This window comes from Protopterus annectens, chromosome 13.part0 (assembly GCF_019279795.1).
Source record: "Protopterus annectens isolate FY-2018-M chromosome 13.part0, PAN1.0, whole genome shotgun sequence".
NCBI lineage: Eukaryota > Metazoa > Chordata > Ceratodontiformes > Protopteridae > Protopterus > Protopterus annectens.
The window spans coordinates 724,492,341-724,513,135 of NC_056747.1; the positions used below are offsets into that span (position 1 = coordinate 724,492,341).

Consider the following 20,795-nt stretch of genomic DNA (forward strand, 5'->3'; position numbering starts at 1 on the left):
TTGAAGGTTGTGCATCAGGGCTGGTAACTTGGCATGTAAAAATCAACTACCAGTCATTAGCGGACCGGAGTTCCGCTGTGGCGACCCCTAACCGGGAAAAGCCGAAAGACACAACAAGAAGGAAAGGTGTAAGGGTGGATGTTGGCTAGATGGAAATAGCCACTGGGCCCAGTTGCCTTGTATTTTCTTAGATGATTCTGTGGGAGATTTGTATGAAGTGTATAATAGAATGAATAAGAACAGAATATTAAACTATTGTAGTGGCAAACTAAACTATTTTATCAATTTTATTTGAAAAATTTATGTAAGCTGGTTAACATAAGACCTGTCCTCAAACTAAGTAGAAAGAGTTGCATTACTTTGATGTTTGCATTTGTTAAAATCAAGTATACATAAGTTGGATCATACAGTAAGAGATAATATAATGTTAAACACGTGTAGTGGTAAAGTGAATAAAAACATCTGCATTAACTTGATACCTCTGCTTTAAGTGCAGTGGTAAATACTTCTACTTTATTAAAATCAGTAGGTAAAGTACAGCAGAGTGAGTGAGTTTGCATGTGTTACGGCATGCTACTAGCAAGTGAATTCACAATCCAAGATTACCAGAAATGATCAGTGCGTGTTCCTGTTGCTATTATTATAGAATGCATGTCTGTACTTAACTTCAGAATGAAGAAATGAGATGACTTAATTTCCTTTTCTCCTTCGGAGGCCATTCAGCAATGAGCAGCCACATGAAGCGAGATAAGTACGCAGGTTGTTTTTTGACTACAGTTAGAGGGCTGAAGGATGTCGAATGTGCAGCAATTCCACTGTTCAACCCAGTGAAAACCAAAGAGCTATTTTAGTTTTGCATAATTGAAAGTGAAAGAGCAGAGAACAAACACTGAAAAAATAACTGGAAAATGTCTTTTAAAAAAGAAAAAAGGCAGAAATGGAGTACGCTGTACACTGGCTGCCTTTCCTGCCCCTAGTATGGAAAAATGACAAAGATCAAAATGTGCTTGTAGTGTAGTGCAGCAGGTGACAGGTTAGCTAGTGACAATTTATGGGAGCTGGGGATGAGGACTGGGCACATTTTTAATTTATTTACACTATTAATGCACTATCGTGGAACTCGGCTACTATGATTGTGCATCACATAGTCACGCTCAAGACCCCACAGACAAATTTTATGATGACATTGGCTGAATGATGAGGCTGGCAGCACCATTTGGGCCCCCCAGCCAGCACCAAGCCCAAGGCAGCTGCTTAGGAAGACATGTGCTAGGTCTGTCTCTGCTTGGACATTATTAAAAAAATTAAAAAGATTTCTGTGCCACATTCTCAGTGCAGAAACTACCATTGTTCTTATGTACACTTACATGAGTGTGTGCATATGTAGATCATTAGGAAGACATCTTCACTAAATAATTTCAGTATAAGAAGACTTCTCCACAAAGTGTGTGTTACTCAACAGACTTGGTTTAAAAAGGAAAGACAAATCTTACTTGTAATTCTGGTGTAGGATAGGATTTGCAGTAATCACCATCCAGCCACTGGTGAAGTTGGATTTTATCCACTTGTAATTTAATGTATTGTCTTAGGCTTCTCCCAATGGGTAAACTGTGCCAAATGTGGGTAAAGCCACCCTAACCACCATTTGGACAGTGATTATCACTATATTCTGAGGGTCTCAAATTCAGCTTGTTATATCAGAGTTGCCGACTGATGCCTGGTTCACTGTGGTCCCCCAGTTGTATGCAGCCCTACTGCAGGTCAAGTGCTGCTCTTTCCCCAGTCATGCCCTGATAACTAGTGTCACAGTAACTGTTGCATATGTCAGTCTGGCCAGTATTATAGCTGAGGAGAACTTCTGCCTGTCACATAGAACTACAGGTTGCGCTAGCTTTGTATGGCGAGACTAGACTTACATTTTCAAATGAGCTGTACAAGATAAGCATATACATAGCTGACAGTGGGTCTTTATAAAAAAAGCGAACGCTGATTTTTCAACCCTCTTTAAGCGAAAGCTGAAAATCCCGAACACTCAGAACAGTGATTTTTTTTTTTCCCATGGAAAAAAACGCTGGGACGTTTTCGGGACACTGCCATTTCTTCCACTGTGGTGCGATCTCGGAGTTGGTATATTTAAGTAGGGGAGTTTGGGGTGCACAGCCCCCACTTTATTTATTGTTTTGAAGGTTTTTTATTTTTTTATTTTTTTTTTTTGTGGAACAGCGATTTTTTTTCCCTTGGAAAAAAATCGCTGCTCTGAGTGTTTGGGATTTTAAGCTTTCGCTTAAAGATGGTCGATAAATCAGCATTCACTTTTTTAAGCATTCGCTGATTTAACATAGACCCCAGTATTACGCACAGTGTTGAAGTCCCTATGCCAATATGCCTCTTCAAGTCTGTCCTTGGCTGTATTGTTATTGGAGACAAGGTGGCAGCAAGCCGTACTGGTAGATAGGACATTTCTTAACCATGGCTCTTTTCTTTTTTATGTACTGTGCCAGGATTTGTTTCGAGATCTTTCTGCATTTTGCCTCATCTGGTAACAGCAGTACATTTTTTGTTTCCAGAGGTGGATGCATGTGAGGCTTCTATGTAGATGTTCTTAGTGTTTTACTGTTGCCGTCATTACATTTGAGTTACCTGCCTGCAGATAGCACTCAGATGGCCTGAATACCAGTGTCTTGGATTCCTGCATCGGATGCTGTCTCCTCATGACATCAGGTCGTCAGGGGTATAAAACATGCAGTGGATGGCATTACATCAATCTTTCTTGCTGCACGATGCCCGAAGCAGAAGCAGTTCGCAAGTGCCGGTCGGCCAACTCCTGAAATTTTTGTTTCCGAGTTTCAGAACCGAAGTCTTCAAAAATGCTAAGTACCCCATTGGGGATCCTTTTTCTTGCTCTTAAACCAATGTCAGTAAAAGTTAACAATTGTATTACCTGTGGAAAGCAAATACCTCATAAAGATTTTCATTCGTACTGTATTCCTTGCTTAGGCCCAGACCACGACATCCCTTGCTGTCGGTTTTGTGCCTTATTCAACCCCTGAACTATTCGTCATCTGGCTATTTTTTCAGCAAATTATTTTGGTACTCTTTTTTAACTATCCAGAAATGGTTTCGGTAAGCCATCCGACTACTGATATTCCAAAAAAACATAGACAGAGACAGACCGCATAGGTCCAAAACTGCCAACGACGCTTTCGTTAAGCTAGTCACCAGTTCGCCGGTACTCAGTGAGGTGCTTTCGCAGCCCCTGATAGCCGCTACTTCAGATTTGCAGGCCTCTGCTGAGACCCTTTCGGAGCCCGGTATGTCGCGAGATGCTTCTTCGACTATGGAACCTGTGGATGTCTCTACCTTGGATGGGTCCAAAGCCGCTGTGCAGGTACCAGCTTCTGAGGGTGTATTCAGGCCTACAGACTTGCATTTCAAACCAACGCCATCTTCTTCAAGGCCTAAAACTTGACCCACGCCTAGAAAACCGATGTCCAAACCATATGGTCAGGCCCATATGCCTAAAATCAAATGATAAGAATGGCTGAAGACCTTATTACTTTAATTAGGGAATGTCAGCCTTCCCCCCCTCTAAGAGACCTAGAACTGATTTTCCTTCTGATTCTTCTGATCAGGATTCTGAAATTTCTGTTTCTTCTGTTTACCAGGATTTGCCCTTGTCTACTATAAGGATTCTGATGCAGAGGATTCCATTCCCTCTGCTTCCCCTCAAGAAGATTTTTCTTTTCGTGAAACCTTGCACTCTCGTAGGGAGCATTTCTGCTGAGAAGGCCATGATTACTCTGACTCCAAAAAGAGGTTTAGGGAATTTTCTCCTCCCTCAACACAAGCCTTTAGCTACTCCTCCTGTTCTGGACATTGGAGATGATGCCTTCTTGGAATCTAGCCTGGCCCCAGACTCTCTACCTCCAACTCCCAGAAAACCTGACAGGTATTACAGAGTACCTGACTCTCACAAGTTTCTCTTCAAAAATCCTACTGCGGATCCAGAGACCATTTCCCAAGAACCAAAAGGCATTAAGGCTACTACTACTAAAAACCCTACCCCCTCAGATAGAGATTCCAGGGCTTTGGACAGATGGGGTAAGAAGGTATACACTTCTGCTACTTTGGCCAGTAGGGCCTTAAACTGCCAGTTTCATATGTTAAAGTAATAGCAGCATATTATGGGACTTCTTAAACAGAAAATGATGTTGATTCCCGACTGTGCTGAACATAAAGAATTACAAGATTTAATGCATTCTGCTGAACAAGTTGGTAAACATACTTTGCAATGTGGTTTTGATTCTGTAGAAGCATCTTGCAGGGCTGCTGTCACTGGGTCTGTACTTAGAAGGCATGCTTGGCTTAAGGAGCAAAACTTGCCAGATCATGTTAAATCTAAATTACTGGATGCTCCCTTAAACCAAGACCATCTGTTTGGCAACAAAGCAGAAGAAGTCTGTAAAAGGATGGAGGAAAAGCTAAATCTATGCAAACTGTTAAAGATTTCCTGCAAGTACAGCCTCCCAGATTTAGTAGGCATTGGCCTTCTAAGAATTGCTTTTTTCCAGTCTCTTCCAGACTTTCTCAGCCCAAACCCAGGAACAGCAGACCACCTAGGCTACAGTCTCAGGGTACACACAGACCTAAGCAGTGGGGGGCTCCCACTTCCAAAGCTGGAAGTAGTAAGACTCCCCTTATGCAAAAATGTCACAATGACTTAACCTTAACCCTTCCAAGCCCTGTTCAACTTCCTGCTCCCTTAGGGGGAAAGATCGCCCTGCATGCAAAAAACTGGGAAATCATTACCCAGGACAAATGGGTTTTAAATGTAGTCTTCCAAGAATACAGATTCCACTTCCACACCTTACCAACCCCAAACAGTTGGCCAGACCTACCCCAAATCAGTGGGCAGAGGCTCAACAGCAGGTTCTCTCCCTTCTTAGTATCAGGGCTATTCAACCTGTCCCAGCAGAAGAAAGGGGACAAGGCCTTTACTCAAGACTTTTCCTGGTACCCAGAAAAGACAGCTCCTGGCGTCCTATCCTGGACCTCTCTAAAAACTTCTTAAACTCCTTACAGTTCGCACTGTGAATATAAAGTGCAGGTATATAGCAGAAGGATCATATGTGTGTGTAAAAGGGTGGGGGCAGACTTTACCTTGCCCGGGGAAGTGTAATTGCAATACCAAGAACTTGGTATATGTGGCCTTATGTTCAACCTGCGAAGCATTTTACATAGGTATGACCACTCGTAAATTACGTGAAAGGATTACTGAAAATGTGAGAGCGATTAAGAATAAGGACTCACATAATGCACTTTATATTCACAGTGCGAACTGTAAGGAGTTTAAGAAGTTTTTATTCTTTATTATAGATAGAGTATTTTTAGAGCAGGGAGGGGATATCAATAATAGGGTAGCCCTATTAGAAACAAAGTGGCAGTTGAGATTAAATGCCACAAGACAACCTGGTATTAATGATTATATTTCTTTAAAACCAGTTTTGAAATTCAAGGCTAGTATTATATAGTTGGTTTATGTTTTTAAAAAATGGTTAAGTACATTAAGGATTATTTGTACATACATCTTTTAAGTTAAATTGTTTAAAGGTTTTTTAAAATTGTGTGCAAAGTTATTGTAATTATTTACATATTTGTGTGTAAGATTGATTTGTTGACAAGAAAGTGTTGATTCAACAACAATAGTTATTTGTTACAATTGTTTAATTGGAACTAATTAATTGAATTATGAGGTGATGTTACTAAGACTAAACTATAAAAGGTGTGTGTTTTTTGTGTAACACTGACTCTGAGGAAGCCAATTATTTGGTGAAAGCGCTTAGTCGGTGAATTAAAAGATTTACTTCCAAGGCTTGGTGTGGTTGCTGGTGTCTTGAAGCAGTGATCGTGTTTTCCTATTTTTTAGTTGATTACCCTGTTTTTGGGAAGTGCTGCTATTTTGACTGTCATAAAGATGATTTCCCACAATGCTGTCCACCTTCTTCCTCTTCCTCAGATCTTATCTTCTTTGTTATAATTCCCTTCATCAAGTCTGGCACATTGTGAGTGGTTCCCTTTGAGCTACCATTGTCTAATCTCTGCTGTTCTGCATTTGACCTGCAAATATGGTGGAAGGGTTTTGCCTGTAAGTTGTCTTTTTGCTATGCTTGCTTGCTTAGGAGTGCCTTCTTGTCTCTGACATAGTGAGGACTTGTAGTTGGTCTGCTTAGCATTTTGAAGCTGATATGAAGTTGTACCTTCTGCTTTGCTCAAGCCTTATGTGTTGGTCTTTGCTCCTGGAGTTGTATCATGTTTTTTCACTTGCTACACATCGCATTTGGTGTAGGGTGTCTGAGTTACAGTGGTTTAGAAGTTGATTGATACAATTCTAGTAGCAGAGTCCAGGATATAAGGCATGAGCAGTGGAAGAGCCTTGGACTACCACATGTAGCTCTGTTGCACCCATCTGTTTGGTGAATCCCATCCAGTTTATGGTAGCAAACATCAGACCAGACAAAAATGCCTTGATTTTTTTCACTTGTTTGAGGGAAAAAAATGACCACAGCAGCTGCAGTTTAAAATGTTAAGTTACATTAGAGTTTACAAGCCAATGTTTATTACAGAGACAATGTAATTTATAGCAGAAGCTTTGTTACAAATTAGATTTCGCAACATTATCAAAACACATTCCTTCTTTGATGTGTACACTTAAGTAGTTCATGTATTTAGGTGCAAAACTTCAAACACCTGTTTCGCTATTCATATGTTTAATAATGCCTGAATGAGTGACAAGGATAACTACATTGCATAACATGTTTGTAAATGCCTTTTAGGACAATCCTCTTTTACCTGAAATTGTGGTATTTGGTGTGTGCATTGCAGGTCATGGGAGAAGTCAGATTTTATCTGTTTATGTATTTGCTAGTAAAACACAGTAAATGTGACACGGTTTTTGATGCACAGCAGCAGCACATATACACACACAAGCACCTGTTCAGATTTTTTTTTATTTCTAAGCGGTTTAGATTCTGCTTTGGTGACACAGATGCAGACTGTTTCATTACCGTTGTTCAGGTTATGTGCATACTTCAAGTGCCATTCTGACTTGCTGCAAAGTAAGGCAGCTGACAGCCTCGTGCTGTTTTTAGTTCTTCTGTAGTATGAGATGATATTCCTGGTGTTTCCTCATTGTGCATAGTTTTCCAGTTACTTCCTGCTGATTACACTACGTAACTCCCAAGTAAGGATCCTCATGTCTATGCTGTAAGAGAATGCAGTTCCCTTGTCTTTGCCAGTCACAGTGCAGCTTAAAGATGAACTATAGAAATATTTGCTAAAGCTATACCTAAAGTCTATTCCACTGGTATGCCTTTGTAGAGTACTGCAGTTCACCGATTTTCAAAGTAGCTTTAATTGTTTTAGGTTTATGTTTGCAAACAAGAATGTAATGTTTTATTCACTGGATTCTTAAGATACCAATTAACTAGAAAGTTTTTGTGATTTGCAGCTATGTCTGGGAGCATCTAGATGTTGGATATGTTCAGGGGATGTGTGACCTTTTAGCCCCTTTGATGGTCGTCCTAGACAATGGTAAGTTGTTTTTTTTTTCTTTGTTTACTTCCTTCTCTTTGAAATATTTGCTCATGTTCAGTTCCTCAACAACCAAGCTCCAGAACTAAAGAAAATGGGCTGGAATATACAGGAATCATCTTCCTATACATTTACAACAGGAACTGAGTTTATAGACTTTTTTCTAGTTGTCAACTAAAGTTCTTAAATCTACAATTTGTTAACATTTTTTTGTATCTGGTACATTAAATTGCCTGTCACAGAATGCAACTTGGAAGTTATCCTACTTTACATTGTGTTTTAGTACCCCTAAGAAATAAGTATGTCACAATTCAGTAGTTCTTCAATGCATATCATTTTGCTAGGCATTTTTTTATTCATAAGTTCATAGGTAAGTGCTAGACTGTAAGTCTACAGACCATTAAAACCCTAGCCAGTAAACCATATTCAGAAGTTCAGTAATTGGGCTGCTATAAAAGACAGTCTTGTCAAGACTCCCTTTTCTTCTTGTCAAGCACTTAATCACTGGCCCTGTTCACATGTTATCAGCTTGTTTACCTTGTGAGCTCTTCCAGTTTGCAACAAATTTCAGAAGACAATTGTTGTAATATGCAGTTAGAATGTCCAAGGTATCATGCCAACAGCAGCTGCAGACCTTTTGTCAATGTTTAAGTTCCTGTTCTGATGCAGTATTCTTTACGTCCATACTGATACATGTAGTCAGACATTATACAACTGCCGGGAGCTTTCTCCATGGCACAATTATAAAGGGGATGAACTATACAGTGCCTTATCCCAGAAAAAAACAAGCTACCTGCTTTAAGAAGTGGTAGTGCACAGGACCTAGTCTGAACAAGTCAACCTTATGAAACAGTGCTCAGTTATCTCTATCCAAGGTATCTAAACAACAGTGTGTTTTGTGGCTCTGGGTGATCAAGGCACACATTTTCAAAATTAAACAGTTTCATGAAACATGCATATTGTGAAAAAAAAAATCAAACATGTTAAAAGCAAGACATTGCTACACTCCCAAAAGGGTAAAGAATATACGACACATATTTGTACTGTAATGTCAGACAGCCATCGGGGCAGCTTCTCATAAGCACATGTTCCCACAACCTCACACAAACGCACACACATACTGTCAAGGAGGCACTGCAAAGGAGATTTGCACCTTCACAAAGCAGAAGTGATCAAGAGAACATTTGCTCCTTCATGTGCCTTGGTTAGCCCTTCAGCAATAGGGATGTTTGCCAAACCAAGTTGCATGGTCAGCTTCCCAATACCCACATAATTGTGGTGGCTAATAATATTCCTTTGATTATAAAGGTTTAATACTGAACATTGATCATTTATGTCTGGGAAAATCTGCTGCTAGGCATGGTTACTCATGGCTTATCCTACATAGTTGTTTAGGGTAAAATAGTTGTAGAGTGCCTTTGAATTCTGTGCGGACAAGAGCAAGTCATGTTTATCATCTGGCTTTAGTTACTGAAAGTAAAGTTTAAAAAAAATCCTTTTCAGGGTTTGGGAATTGCCAGGTATTTACTAGATGATGCTTAAATTGAACAGTGTTATGCTGATTTTTAGTTTTCTTTGCTTTTAGAGCCATTGGCCTATAGTTGCTTTTCCCAACTGATGAAACGAATGAGTCAAAACTTTCCAAATGGAGGAGCCATGGATACACATTTTGCAAACATGCGATCTCTTATACAGGTAAAATGGAAGGCATTTATCTTACTATGCGGCTCCTTGAAATGTGCTTTATTAGTCTGCACACATGTTGCTTATTTCCATCAATACTTCTTATGATGTAATCATATCCTTTATTTGAAGTTCCTTATGCTAACTGCTGATAACTTCTGATATCTGTTATAACTGACCCTGTTGTCTTTCTTTACTAGTAATACCATAGTCTACTAGCAGAAGTTGAAGTAAATTAAGTGTAACTAAGTGATTAAGACATCCTTTAATAATCTGTTATTGCATGCTAATGCTAGTATTCTTACAAAGTTGTTTTTTTACATAATTCATATTGAAGAATATTCTGTTTGCCTTGCACTATACTCTTGTATTTCTTGTTTAACTTGTTCCTTTTTACTGTTTAAAATGGTGAACTAGCTGTTGCTTTCAGTCCAGTGTGATGGGTCAGGAGTGTGAAAGACTAAACTAATATTGCCATGCAAGTTCTGCTGAGTGATCCTTCATTCATGCAGTCATCTGGGCATGTGCAATGCTTTAAGAATGTCTACAAATTGGAGCTTCAGAGTCTATGTTTTACCATGTAGCCTCAGTCTTTTGCTACCTTTCACTTTTTCACTGAAACGCTTGGCTTTTGCATCTCCCACTGCTGGTATTTTTCTCACTTGCTTATATATAGTTCTGTTTTAATATGAATTCATAGAAATGGTGTTAAAACAGATTGGCAATTTAGGATTGCAGCAGTCTTGATTTGACAAGCATTGTTAATCAAAAGTGACTTAAAGAGCTGTTTCATTGAAAACAACCCTTTCAGTCAGATAACACATTGTTTTCCTCTAAGATGAAACCATCTTGAGTCTGAATATATCAGTGATGGTGTGTGGCACTCTTCCTTTAGAACAAACAGCATATTAGGGAATTATTTGTTGCAAAGCTTATGAAGAACTGTATCATATTCTTAAAACCTCCCTAATAGAGTGAAATAAAGGATGTTTATCTAAACAAATGGCTTCAAACAGTGTAATCGATTGAGTCTGTCATGTAAGCACTGAAAGTCTCTCAGACACTTAAAAAGAATTCCTGCCATGTAGATGCTACTTATATGTACTAACTTAGGGATTACTGTACCTTGGAGTAAAGGGAATTCTTCAGGATACACTTTTGATCTTAGTATAAACATCAAATGACTCACAGTTTTGTGATCACACTTGTGAATATTCATTCCTCCTGTTTCAGACTTTCGCCTGGTAATCCTGCTGTCCTTGTTGCCTGAAGTGGTCACAGGTAGTACACTGTGACTTATATACTCTGCTGTCCTTTGCAACTCAATTAGTATTTACATGGGAACTGTCGGGATATGCTCTACTGTTTCCTTGTGCCTCAGATGGTGTACATGCATTACATGTTCACATTTGTGAAATGCTGTCCTTTGAGCCTAACCTAGTAAGCTTACAGAATAACCCAGTACAGTGTACTTTTACATGTCAGCTTTATACTGTCCTAAACTAGTACCTATAGTGCTCTGTCGTGTCCCCATTTGTCCTTTTTGTCTGAAATGATACATATACGATGCACTGTCATGTGTCTTCTGCTGCCCTTCATATCTGAACTGGTACATATACTGTACACTGTCTGGTGTGTCCTACTGTCCTTTCTGCAGTGACAGTTGCACGTGGTGCCCTAGCACTTGTGAAGTATGCTGTCTTTGTTGCCTTAGCTAGTAAACATGCGCTGCAGTGTCGCATGTATTCTGTGTTGTCACTTCTGTCTGAACTGGTACACACATATGGTGCGCTGGTCACTTGCTTCCTCTGCCAGTCTTGCTGACTGAGCTGGTGCACGTGCACTGCACTGTCACATACTTACTGTGTCATCCTTTTTGCCCGAGCTGCTGCACTTGTAGTCCAGTTCCACATGTGTACTCTGTTGTGCTTTGTGCCTGAGCTGTTATTCCAGCACTAGTTGTTGTTGTTGTTTGTCTTTCAGCTTTTCCCAGTTAGGGGTCGCCACAGCGGAATTCCAATCCGCTAATGATTGGCAGTTGGTTTTTATGGTGTCAAGTTGCCAGCCCGACGCCCAACCTTCAGCGAAGGCACGCCCATTCAACGCATGTCTTTCGAACGCCCACTCAACCACGGGGAGGATATGCAGACTCCACACAGAAGGCACTCCCAACCCAAGTCAAGAATCGAACGGGAGAACCTCTTGCTGTGAGGCAACAACGCTACCGCTGCACCACCACCAGCAGTGCACTGTCATATTGGAGCAGTCCTGTCCAATTTACCTGAACTGGTGTACATATATTGCTTTTTTAGGTATGTACTGTACTTTATCTTTCTTGCATGACCTTCTGCACATTACATTCATACTGCTGCCTTGGTCCACAATTCTGACAAAAGTGACACACTGTCATTTCTTTTTATTTTACTTTTTTAAAAAATTGTGAAAATCTTCAATGATTTAGACTACAGTGCTTGTTTTTTGGTCTTTGTATGTCATTTTTTATTGTTTTTCTATGGAAAGAAACATTTATGGGCAGCATTTTTGGACTGTGCTCTGTTACCCTTGACAACTTGGTTCCAGCTAAGCTCCTACCATTTCTAGTGGTATAGATCACTTAGAACTGACAAGGTCAGTTCTGATCCAGCTTTTATAATATTGCACTTTAGAAAGATTTCCATGGAAGAGAGAAAAGTTCTTATTGCAGGCTGTTCTTTTTCTAGACCCAGAAAAGGATTGAATAGCCCTTGGAGGCCCATACAAGATTTAGCCAGGCTGAAAAAGTTTCTTAAGGTAACCAGATTCAAGCTGTCAAGCTGTTAAATTCGCCATCACTCTTCCCTGCTTTTACTTATCTACATATCCCTTCCAAAAGACCACAGGTAATTACTGAACATCTAGACAACACTTTCATTTTAACTCCTTGCCATTTTGCCTTTTCATTGAGCACAGTATTTACTAAATGGTTGACACTTGCGTTAGCCACCTCCTCATTTCCTACAGAATCCATATTTATCCATCTCTGGATAAGTGTTTGATCTTTTTCTGTGCATGAGATGAAAGCAAAGGGTACTGTGATACTCCATGTACTGCCTGACTAACCTAAAATCTCCTTGAACTTACCCAGGTCAAGCCTGGCGCTAGGTACATCAAGACTTCTCCTTGGGCCTTAATGGATTCAGAATTAAGCAGACTCTTCTTATCCAAGGACTAAGAACCTCATTTAGGAGTGTTTCTTCTCTTGTATCCAGAGGGCAGCCATGACAGCTCAGACAGGCTGTATGCTACATGTCAGTTTTTATTGTGATGGCTCTTGTTTGTAGCCAAGCAGTACACAGAAATATGTGGTAGTAGCACAGTCATTATTTGGGCAGATTATTACCTCTCATCCCCTCTATCAGGATGAAATTCAGCTGGTAGTCATAGCAGGTGTTTAATAACCAGAAGATGCCCTTTGTAATGCTAATAGTACACAAACCCTTGCCATAGATGCCTCAGACATAGCTTGTGAGAGCCCATACCATAACCCAAGAGGTCAAGTAAAGTGAAGCACTGAGGAGGTGTAATATCTTAAAAAATGATGGCCTTGATTCTGGCTTTTCAGGCTTTCAGGACTTTCTTGAAATAAGGAGCAATGAAGGTATTTACAGATAACACTACTTTAATAGGGTACATAAGTAGTAAAATACTTATTCATAGCAGCTGAGCAGAATGGCAGCAGCTATAATGTTGTACATAGCTTCCCAGCTGGTCCTTCAACCACAGGCCTCTGTTTGTATACAGAATATGTTTGCTTGTTTGTTTATTAGCCAGGTAGTTAGGCTGATCTGAAGATTGTTTTTAGCCACAACCCAGGCCCACCAGATGCGCAAGCACATTTTCAATTTAAAGTCTAAATAGACTGGTGATAGCAAACAGTGAGCATTAAAATACACAAGCATATTTACTTCAGCTCCCTTATTGAAGTGTCAACACTCAAAATGCCAAGTGCCGACACAGCGAGAAAAAAAAAACCCTCCTCTCCTTTGAACTTCTTTTTACAGGGGAGCAAGCCACACTGCATCCCCAAACTTATATATACTAACTACAAGATAACCTTACCTTGGAGAAAAGAGAATATTTTGAGAAATTGCCATTTCAGACTTAGTATATGCACGTCTGGTTTTTTTTGGCCATTCACTCTGTGTTTCGGGGCTCACTGTAGTGGGTCCCAACATTTCACATGATTGCCAGTTACTTCACTTGATTATATATGTTTATCAAGCAAACTTGGTGGCAGACAAGCTGAGCAGGTTTACATCCAGCAGTCATGACTGGAGACTAGATTCCAGTATTTCAAAGTCTGAAGCAAAGGTGAATATCCCCAGTAACAGATGTGTTTGCACTGGAATAGAATTTTACAGATGAAGAAATTAACAGCAAGATACCCTTGCAAAAGGACATGAACTGTGATGGAGAAACTGCTGTACACCTTCTCACCAATTCCACTCATCTCTGTAGAGTTTTACAGAATGCAAGGCGATAGAAAAAAACATATTCATACTAATGCCCCCCCCCCCCCCCCCATGGCTGAATTGTTCATTGTCCTCCAAGCTGGTTTTGGTAAGCAAGGGAGGGACACTACAGCTTCCTAAGTTATGCAGTCATCTTACCCATGGGGAAGATGCACAGCTTTTGTTAAATGCGGAGTTGCTGCAATCAGGGTAAACATCCTGTAGGGTAAATTATGACTTTCAAATTTCAAAATATAAAACCACTTTTAGATAAAGTTTTATAAGCCAAAGTATTATGAGGTCATGGAGCAGACTGCCATTACACATAAGGAAGTGTAATTCATTAGAATCATTCAGGAAGTCTTTTGATACTTGGTTTGGTTTGAATGTCTACTCTGTGACCTTGGAGCCTGGGTTGTTATGGTCTTTGACCTTTATGCAGCTTACCAGAAACTAGGAAACTATTCAGGAAGAAGGATCATTGGTACTTTCAGACTTGGAGAACCTCAGTCTAGTGGTTTGGATGCTGTCAGCTTGATACCCTTTAGAGGGCAGGTTTCAAAAGAGGTGCTGCTTGTCATGCAGAAGGCCAAGAAGCCCATCACTAAAACAAATTCTATTTGTACAAGTTATAGGTTCATAGGTAAGTACTAGGCTAGCTGCCCTTGCAGGCCATTTTGAATGTACCCAGTTTCCCTTTCTGGAGCTTGAAATAACCTATCCCACTTGGTTGTAGTTTGTCCTTGCCAATCCCATGGTTGATTATTGTATATTACCCTTAGTAACCTTACAAATTGAAGGGATTTTCCTTGTAATGTAACATTAGGGGTAACCTATCAAACAGTTTGCAGTAGTTTTTTCAGTATGTAACAATTTTTCCACCGTGGAGTATGTTATGCCTCTGCCAAGGTACACCTTTTTGCCATTGCAGTCTGCATCCCTTTGACACACACCCATCTTCCCACGTCATTGTAAATCAGTTTCTAAAAGGGAAACTTGCACCTTGAACCTCCTAGGAAACCTGTGCTGCCAGCATGCAAACTTAAGTCTGTGGTGACAAAAATAGTCCTAGCACCTTCTGAACCCAGTGCTTATGTGGCATTCAAAATCCTATCCTGAAATACTTTATTTTTGTTGACTGTTATTCTGGCCAGGAAGATTTGTGAGTCTCAGTCCCTTATGCATAGAGAACTCTACATGAAAACATCCTACAAAGTATTTCACCAAGAGGGGGTGAACTTCCTCCTCCTTGCCCCAGAGTATTGTCAGAGTAAATGCTATTTCAGCCAGTACAGTTACCTGTCCTTTATCTCAGTCCCGTGAATGTGGAAAAAGGGTGTTAAAGGTAGGCCTGTATCCAAACAAACACTGTCCAAGTGACCGACTAATTGCATTGTCTTTTCTATGAGAGCAGTATAAAAACAACAAAGGTCCCTGTCAGGGACCATACTGATAGGTCAGCAGCTACCATAGCAGCTTTGCTTTACAACTGTCTGAGCCAGGGTTTCTCTGAGGCAGCCATCTAGACTATTATGCATACCTTTTCCAAACATTACAAGCTAAACATTCAGTCCCAGATGCAGGGCGGTTTTTGTCACTGTAGTTTTACAGGGCATACTGTAATTCCTACCACCCCACTGGAATAGCTAATTGCTGTAGTACTAATCCTGTGGATTAGGACCAAATGTATTGATTGATTGATTTATTGATTGATTGACATTTGATTACCAGGAAAGTCCGACTTGGTAGAAGCTCGTTTTCAGGGGAGGCCGGGGAAGAGATGCTCCAAATTATTACAAAATATTTAAGAACAACAATTTTAGTCTTCAAAAATAAATCAAATCCTCTGCAGTTTAAATAGTTATAACAGATTAAACACAATAAAAAACACTGGCTAAAAATAGATACAAGGTATAGGATAATCATGTAATATTTAGATTAATTTTAGAGAGCGTTTGTAGAGAAATTAAAGGTTAATACAAATAGGAATTGCAGTATGAAGTAAGGGAAAATATGCTTGTGAAAGAGTCAGGGAAGAGAGTTAGATAACAGTAAAGGACGTAAGTGAAGAAGAGAGAGTAAGGAAGTATAAGGAATGAAAAGACACCTTTCCACATTTAGGGATGTAGTTTATCCTAGATCCTCTTAAGTGATTTTAATGATGAATATAGTACAGGTGTGTGAAAATGCTCACCACAACGATAACTGGTTGAGTAGAAGAATTACTGCTGCAATATAATCTGTCACCAACCTTCCTGTGTGAGTCATCAACTACCCTGGGTGGGCAATGGATGACAGAAAGAAACCAAATCATCTATTAGTACAAAAAAGTGGGGGTCTGGTCCCATGCTGCTGCTTCTCCATTTTTTCTTCCTGTAATCAGTACTTGAGAATATTGGTCTTCCAACCTTTGTGGGTCCTCAGAGGATGCAAGATATTGATTTTAGCACTGTCTGAATTTGTGGGGTGTATTAAAGGGTCTTCTATAAGTTTTCAGGTTGTGAAAAATGAGTATTGCTTACCCTAACCTGAGCATACTTGCTCGTAATCTGACAAAAAAGAAGTGAAAATGATGCACTTTGTCTTATTTTAGCCATCACCAAGCTGATATTCTGGACAGAAGAACAAGTTTAACTCTTCTGCAAATATTTTGAAAACTCTGGAAGTCTAAAATGACAGATGTCCCCCTACTTCTGATTCCTATGAATAAGTTATTCTTCTACTCAAACATCTACTTTTATGGTGAATGGACGCCACACAACTGTTCTTTTATGAAGATGGTGTTCAGGTGCATAATGGACTTGTAGCATTGTTACCTGTCATAGCTGGGAATTAATTTTCCAAGCAGAATTTTGTTGATGGAGTCAGTCATAATAGTAAAACTGAGTAACTCAAAAAAATGCCGTTTTTATGCCAAGCTGAAACTGAATGCATCCCATAATGAGACTATTGCTCAGTCTTTATAACTGATCAGTTCCAATACATTAGCTTACATTATCGATCAAGTAATCAAATTGTCTTTGACACAGACCAATTTGAAACACAGCAGCTATTATTTCAGTGGTTCAGGAGCTGTCCCAGACATCAGTATAAATTTACACTCAAATACCATTACATTTTGTGGCACTGAAGGAGTAGCCAATTGAGGGGGGGTACATTTCCTGACGACTATGATACTTCTGACCATAACCATACCTACACATCTAACTGGAAAGCCTCCAGTATGGACACCTCAAGGGGTTAGGATCCTCTAGTTGTAAGTAATATTTTAGGGGGCTGTCGTGTCCTCCATCTTGAAAATGCTGACTGATAAAACCAATTGGAGGAGTAATCATGAGGACTGGAGAACGGGTTGACTGTAAAAAAAAATCATGATTATAAAACATCTTGACATACGGAAAGCAAAAAGAGTGTAAAAGGAAGCAATAAAGTCTTATCCACTGTCTTTTTAAAGTATTGTTAGCAGGTACTGATGATGGAAAAAATGACAATGCAAGAGAAAAAATCTCAAATGAACATGAACCAATAAACCAAAATGAGTAGTCTTGTCTGCATCACCAGACATTTTCTCACCTTCTTATTTCAGATTCTGGATTCAGAACTGTTTGAGCTTATGCACCAGAATGGAGACTACACTCACTTTTACTTTTGTTACCGATGGTTCCTGCTTGACTTCAAGAGAGGTAAAGTGTTTCATTACTATACTATACAACATTTAAGTACTTAACATTTTACGTATATATCAATGGTATAGGCCTAAATAAAGGGTCCTGTATTAATGTGTGCAAATCATTTGGGATTTCATTTCTGACTTATGTTTACTGTGCCCTATCTGATTTCAGCTTTGACAGGTTTAAACCATAGACAGTGGCAACTGGAATGGAAGTTTATTAATTCTACACACATTGTACCCGTGAATTGTAACAAATGCTTGCATTGTTTCCCTGCTAACAGCCCATATTATTTATGCCATATATTTGTCACTGCTGTTGCTGTCATGCAGGGGGAATTTGCAAGCATTGTAGATTTTGCACATAGCTCACACATTAGCTTTACTCATGAAGGAAAATGACATTAATGATATGCTGCATATAAACAGCAACCTAAAGTCTTCAACAGTGGACATGGAGAGTGTCGTATGTGGTACCTGCATGGATGTCTACACACTAGCTTCTTTAATTTTTTGGTCCCCTTGGATCTCATCTATACTGGCCTGGCCCCTAGAGCCTAATGTCCACAATGTGCCTACCATTTTTCCTCTTACTCCTAGACTTACTCCAATATTACTGGAGCCCGTCATAGATCCTACTTGCAATGTGGCAGCTCATCTCATCTGTGCTTCCATCTTGGGAGGGTTTGTTTATGCCATACCCACTTCACTTTCTTTGTCCCCCATGCTTGTTTATTGTGTCTGAAGGCAACTCTCCTCTACTGTTTGGACCACACCACCCCTTAGACGACATACCAGCAAACACTCGCCCATCAAAGGCAGGCACACCCATCCCTTCAATGCTGCTCCATCAATAGCCAAGCCGCTAATCAAAAGCAGATCAGCTCTATGCCAGTGGAGCGGCTACACAGAAGCTTGTCAAAAGAGGTATTAGACGACCTATTTATATTTGTCTTGAACTTGACTTCTTTTAAGAACACTGGAGTAGTGTCTGGTTGTATATGCAGTACTGTCTATAAAATTTTAAAAGTAAAATAAAATTAAACTGGTCTCAGCACAGAATCACCAGTGTGTATATGTAAGGAGTAAAGAGCAGCAGTGTTGCTGCATAGTACTTAGCAGCCCAGTTTAGGCATGGTCATATGAGATTCCAGAAGACAGGATAAGTGGCTAATTGCTATAGTACCAATAGAGTCCAGCCTGAGCGAACATGACATGCCTGTTTAATTGCCAGGGCAGGTTTTACATTTTTCTGTTTTTACACAATCATTATTTTGGCCTACTGGTTACTTACCATGGGAAAAAATGCGATGTAACAATTTTTCGCAGAGCTTGGCTTTCGCTGAAAAGGGGTTGATGAAAAGATATTTGATGTATTTAAATTTCATTGAAATAATATAGACCTGTGTTTTAGAAATGTTGTCAGTGCATGTTTGAATGTAGTTTAGTGATAATGTAGGATGAGTGTGATCTCAGTTGTAGGTCTGCGTGTGTGTGGTTGAGTGAGCATGCTTGTCCTGCAGTAAACCGGAGTACTTGCAGAATGCAGTGATAATGCTATGTACTGCATACTGACTAATATGAAATATCAGACCAGCAGGAGATGAGCATTTTTGTTCTGTAGCTCAGTCACTCCACAGGTATAGGCAGGAGCGGTATGTGAACATGATTATATCATTCCCCGTGTGTGCCGATGGTGAAGCTTGCATTTAATTTGGATTTTTGGAGTGATTTACCTACAATTGCTTTCTGGTGCTAAAGAGTATGATGATATATTCTTGAATAGTTGTGTCTAATTGTGGTGTGCTGTTTGTGAAGCCTGTTGGGAAACCAGATTGTTGTTGAAACCTGTTTTTCCACTGGCTGGACTGGTCATCATGTTGATGTTTTTGAGGCAACTATAGTGGAGCAGAGCATCAGCTTACCATGCCAATCAGGGTATTGGATTGGGTTTTCTGTAGGTTGCCTACATTTGGGTCCTTGTAAACTCCTACCTCAATTCTTTAGTTATGTCAGAAACCTGGGAGGCAACTCCCAGATATGCTCTGAGTTGGTGCAAAATGACAAAAAATACACTGTACCCACAGACATTGCCAACATCCTGGCAGAAAGGTTCAGTGCAAACTTCTCCCCCCTTCCCCCCCAAAAGAGCAAATGTCTATCCCAACAGAGTGTAGTCTTCCTGAGATCACAGATGCACAGGTGAGAGCTGCCCTCTCCAAAGCAAAAAACACAGCATCAATGGGACCAGACGGTGTCCCGGGCTGCGTCTTACACGAGCTCCAAGAAGAACTAAACTCTCATATAAAGTCACGGTTCAGTGTCAGCCTTACTACAGGATATGTACCCAAGGAATGGCGTACAGCAACAGTGGTCCCACTCCACAAAGGTGGGTGCCACAACAGACCCCGGAAACTATCGCCCTATAAGCCTGACTAGCCTGGTCTGCAAAGCTATGGAGTGTATCATCATGGAAATCATAAACAAAGACATTGGGAACCTCCAGACACTGGATCCTACCCAATTCGGCTTTGTTAAGGGCAGATCTTGCCTCTTGAACCTGGTCGACGACTTTGAAACGGTTACCAAAGCCATAGATGAAGGGAAGGTAGTCCACACAGCCTACCTGGACCTCACAAAAGCCTTCGACACAATACCCCACTCGGGCATCATAAATAAGCTCACCAGCTTAAATATCAACCCCTATGTCACAAGATGGGTTGCAAACTGGCTCAGGGATAGAACCCACGTGGTTAGAATAGCAGGTGCCATGTCAGACTCTAAACCAGTTACAAGTGGCGTCCCACAAGGCTCAGTTGTGGGACCTCTCTTGTTCGGTATATATTTCTCCAAGGTACAGGCTAACATGGGTGGACTATGGCTGACCAAGTTCACAGATGACTGCAAACTGGGTGCCATAATCGACTCTCCGGCTGACACAAGCATCCCCCAAAAGGGTCTCACAGAGACTGATAACTGGTGCCAGAGCCATGGCCTAAAGCTAAATGCCAAAAAGTGCATAGTTGTTTAAAGTGCCCACAAATTACCACATAGGTGGTAATCCATTAAGTACGGAAGAAGTAATTAGGGGCTTGGGGATCCAAGTAGATAGCAATCTCTCCTTTCACAATCACATTGCCAAAGTGGTTAGAAAGACCTTCTATATAGCCCACCTTATCATGAGAGGGTTCACATCTAGATCAAGAGAAGTCATTGTGCCCCTCTACTCATCACTTATCAGGCCCATAATTGAATACAGTGCCCCATTTGGTATGTACCTTACCCGACACCTGCAGCAACTGGAATGACCCCAAAAGTACCTCACCAAGAGGATCAAGGGACTCAAACAGATGCCCTATGCA

The 20,795-nt window shown here is 40.3% G+C and overlaps 1 protein-coding gene across 2 annotated transcripts in view; it reads left to right on the plus strand.

The window, feature by feature from the left end:
• The window catches only part of SGSM2 (small G protein signaling modulator 2), a 1,814,022-nt gene that overhangs the window by 1,719,717 nt on the left and 73,510 nt on the right, over positions 1-20,795 (plus strand). For both annotated transcript variants that reach the window (XM_044054411.1, XM_044054410.1), the window contains 3 exons: positions 7,508-7,590; positions 9,176-9,285; positions 17,350-17,446. In XM_044054411.1, the coding sequence (XP_043910346.1) occupies positions 7,508-7,590; positions 9,176-9,285; positions 17,350-17,446 (290 nt within the window). The remainder of the gene's footprint in view (positions 1-7,507; positions 7,591-9,175; positions 9,286-17,349; positions 17,447-20,795) is intronic.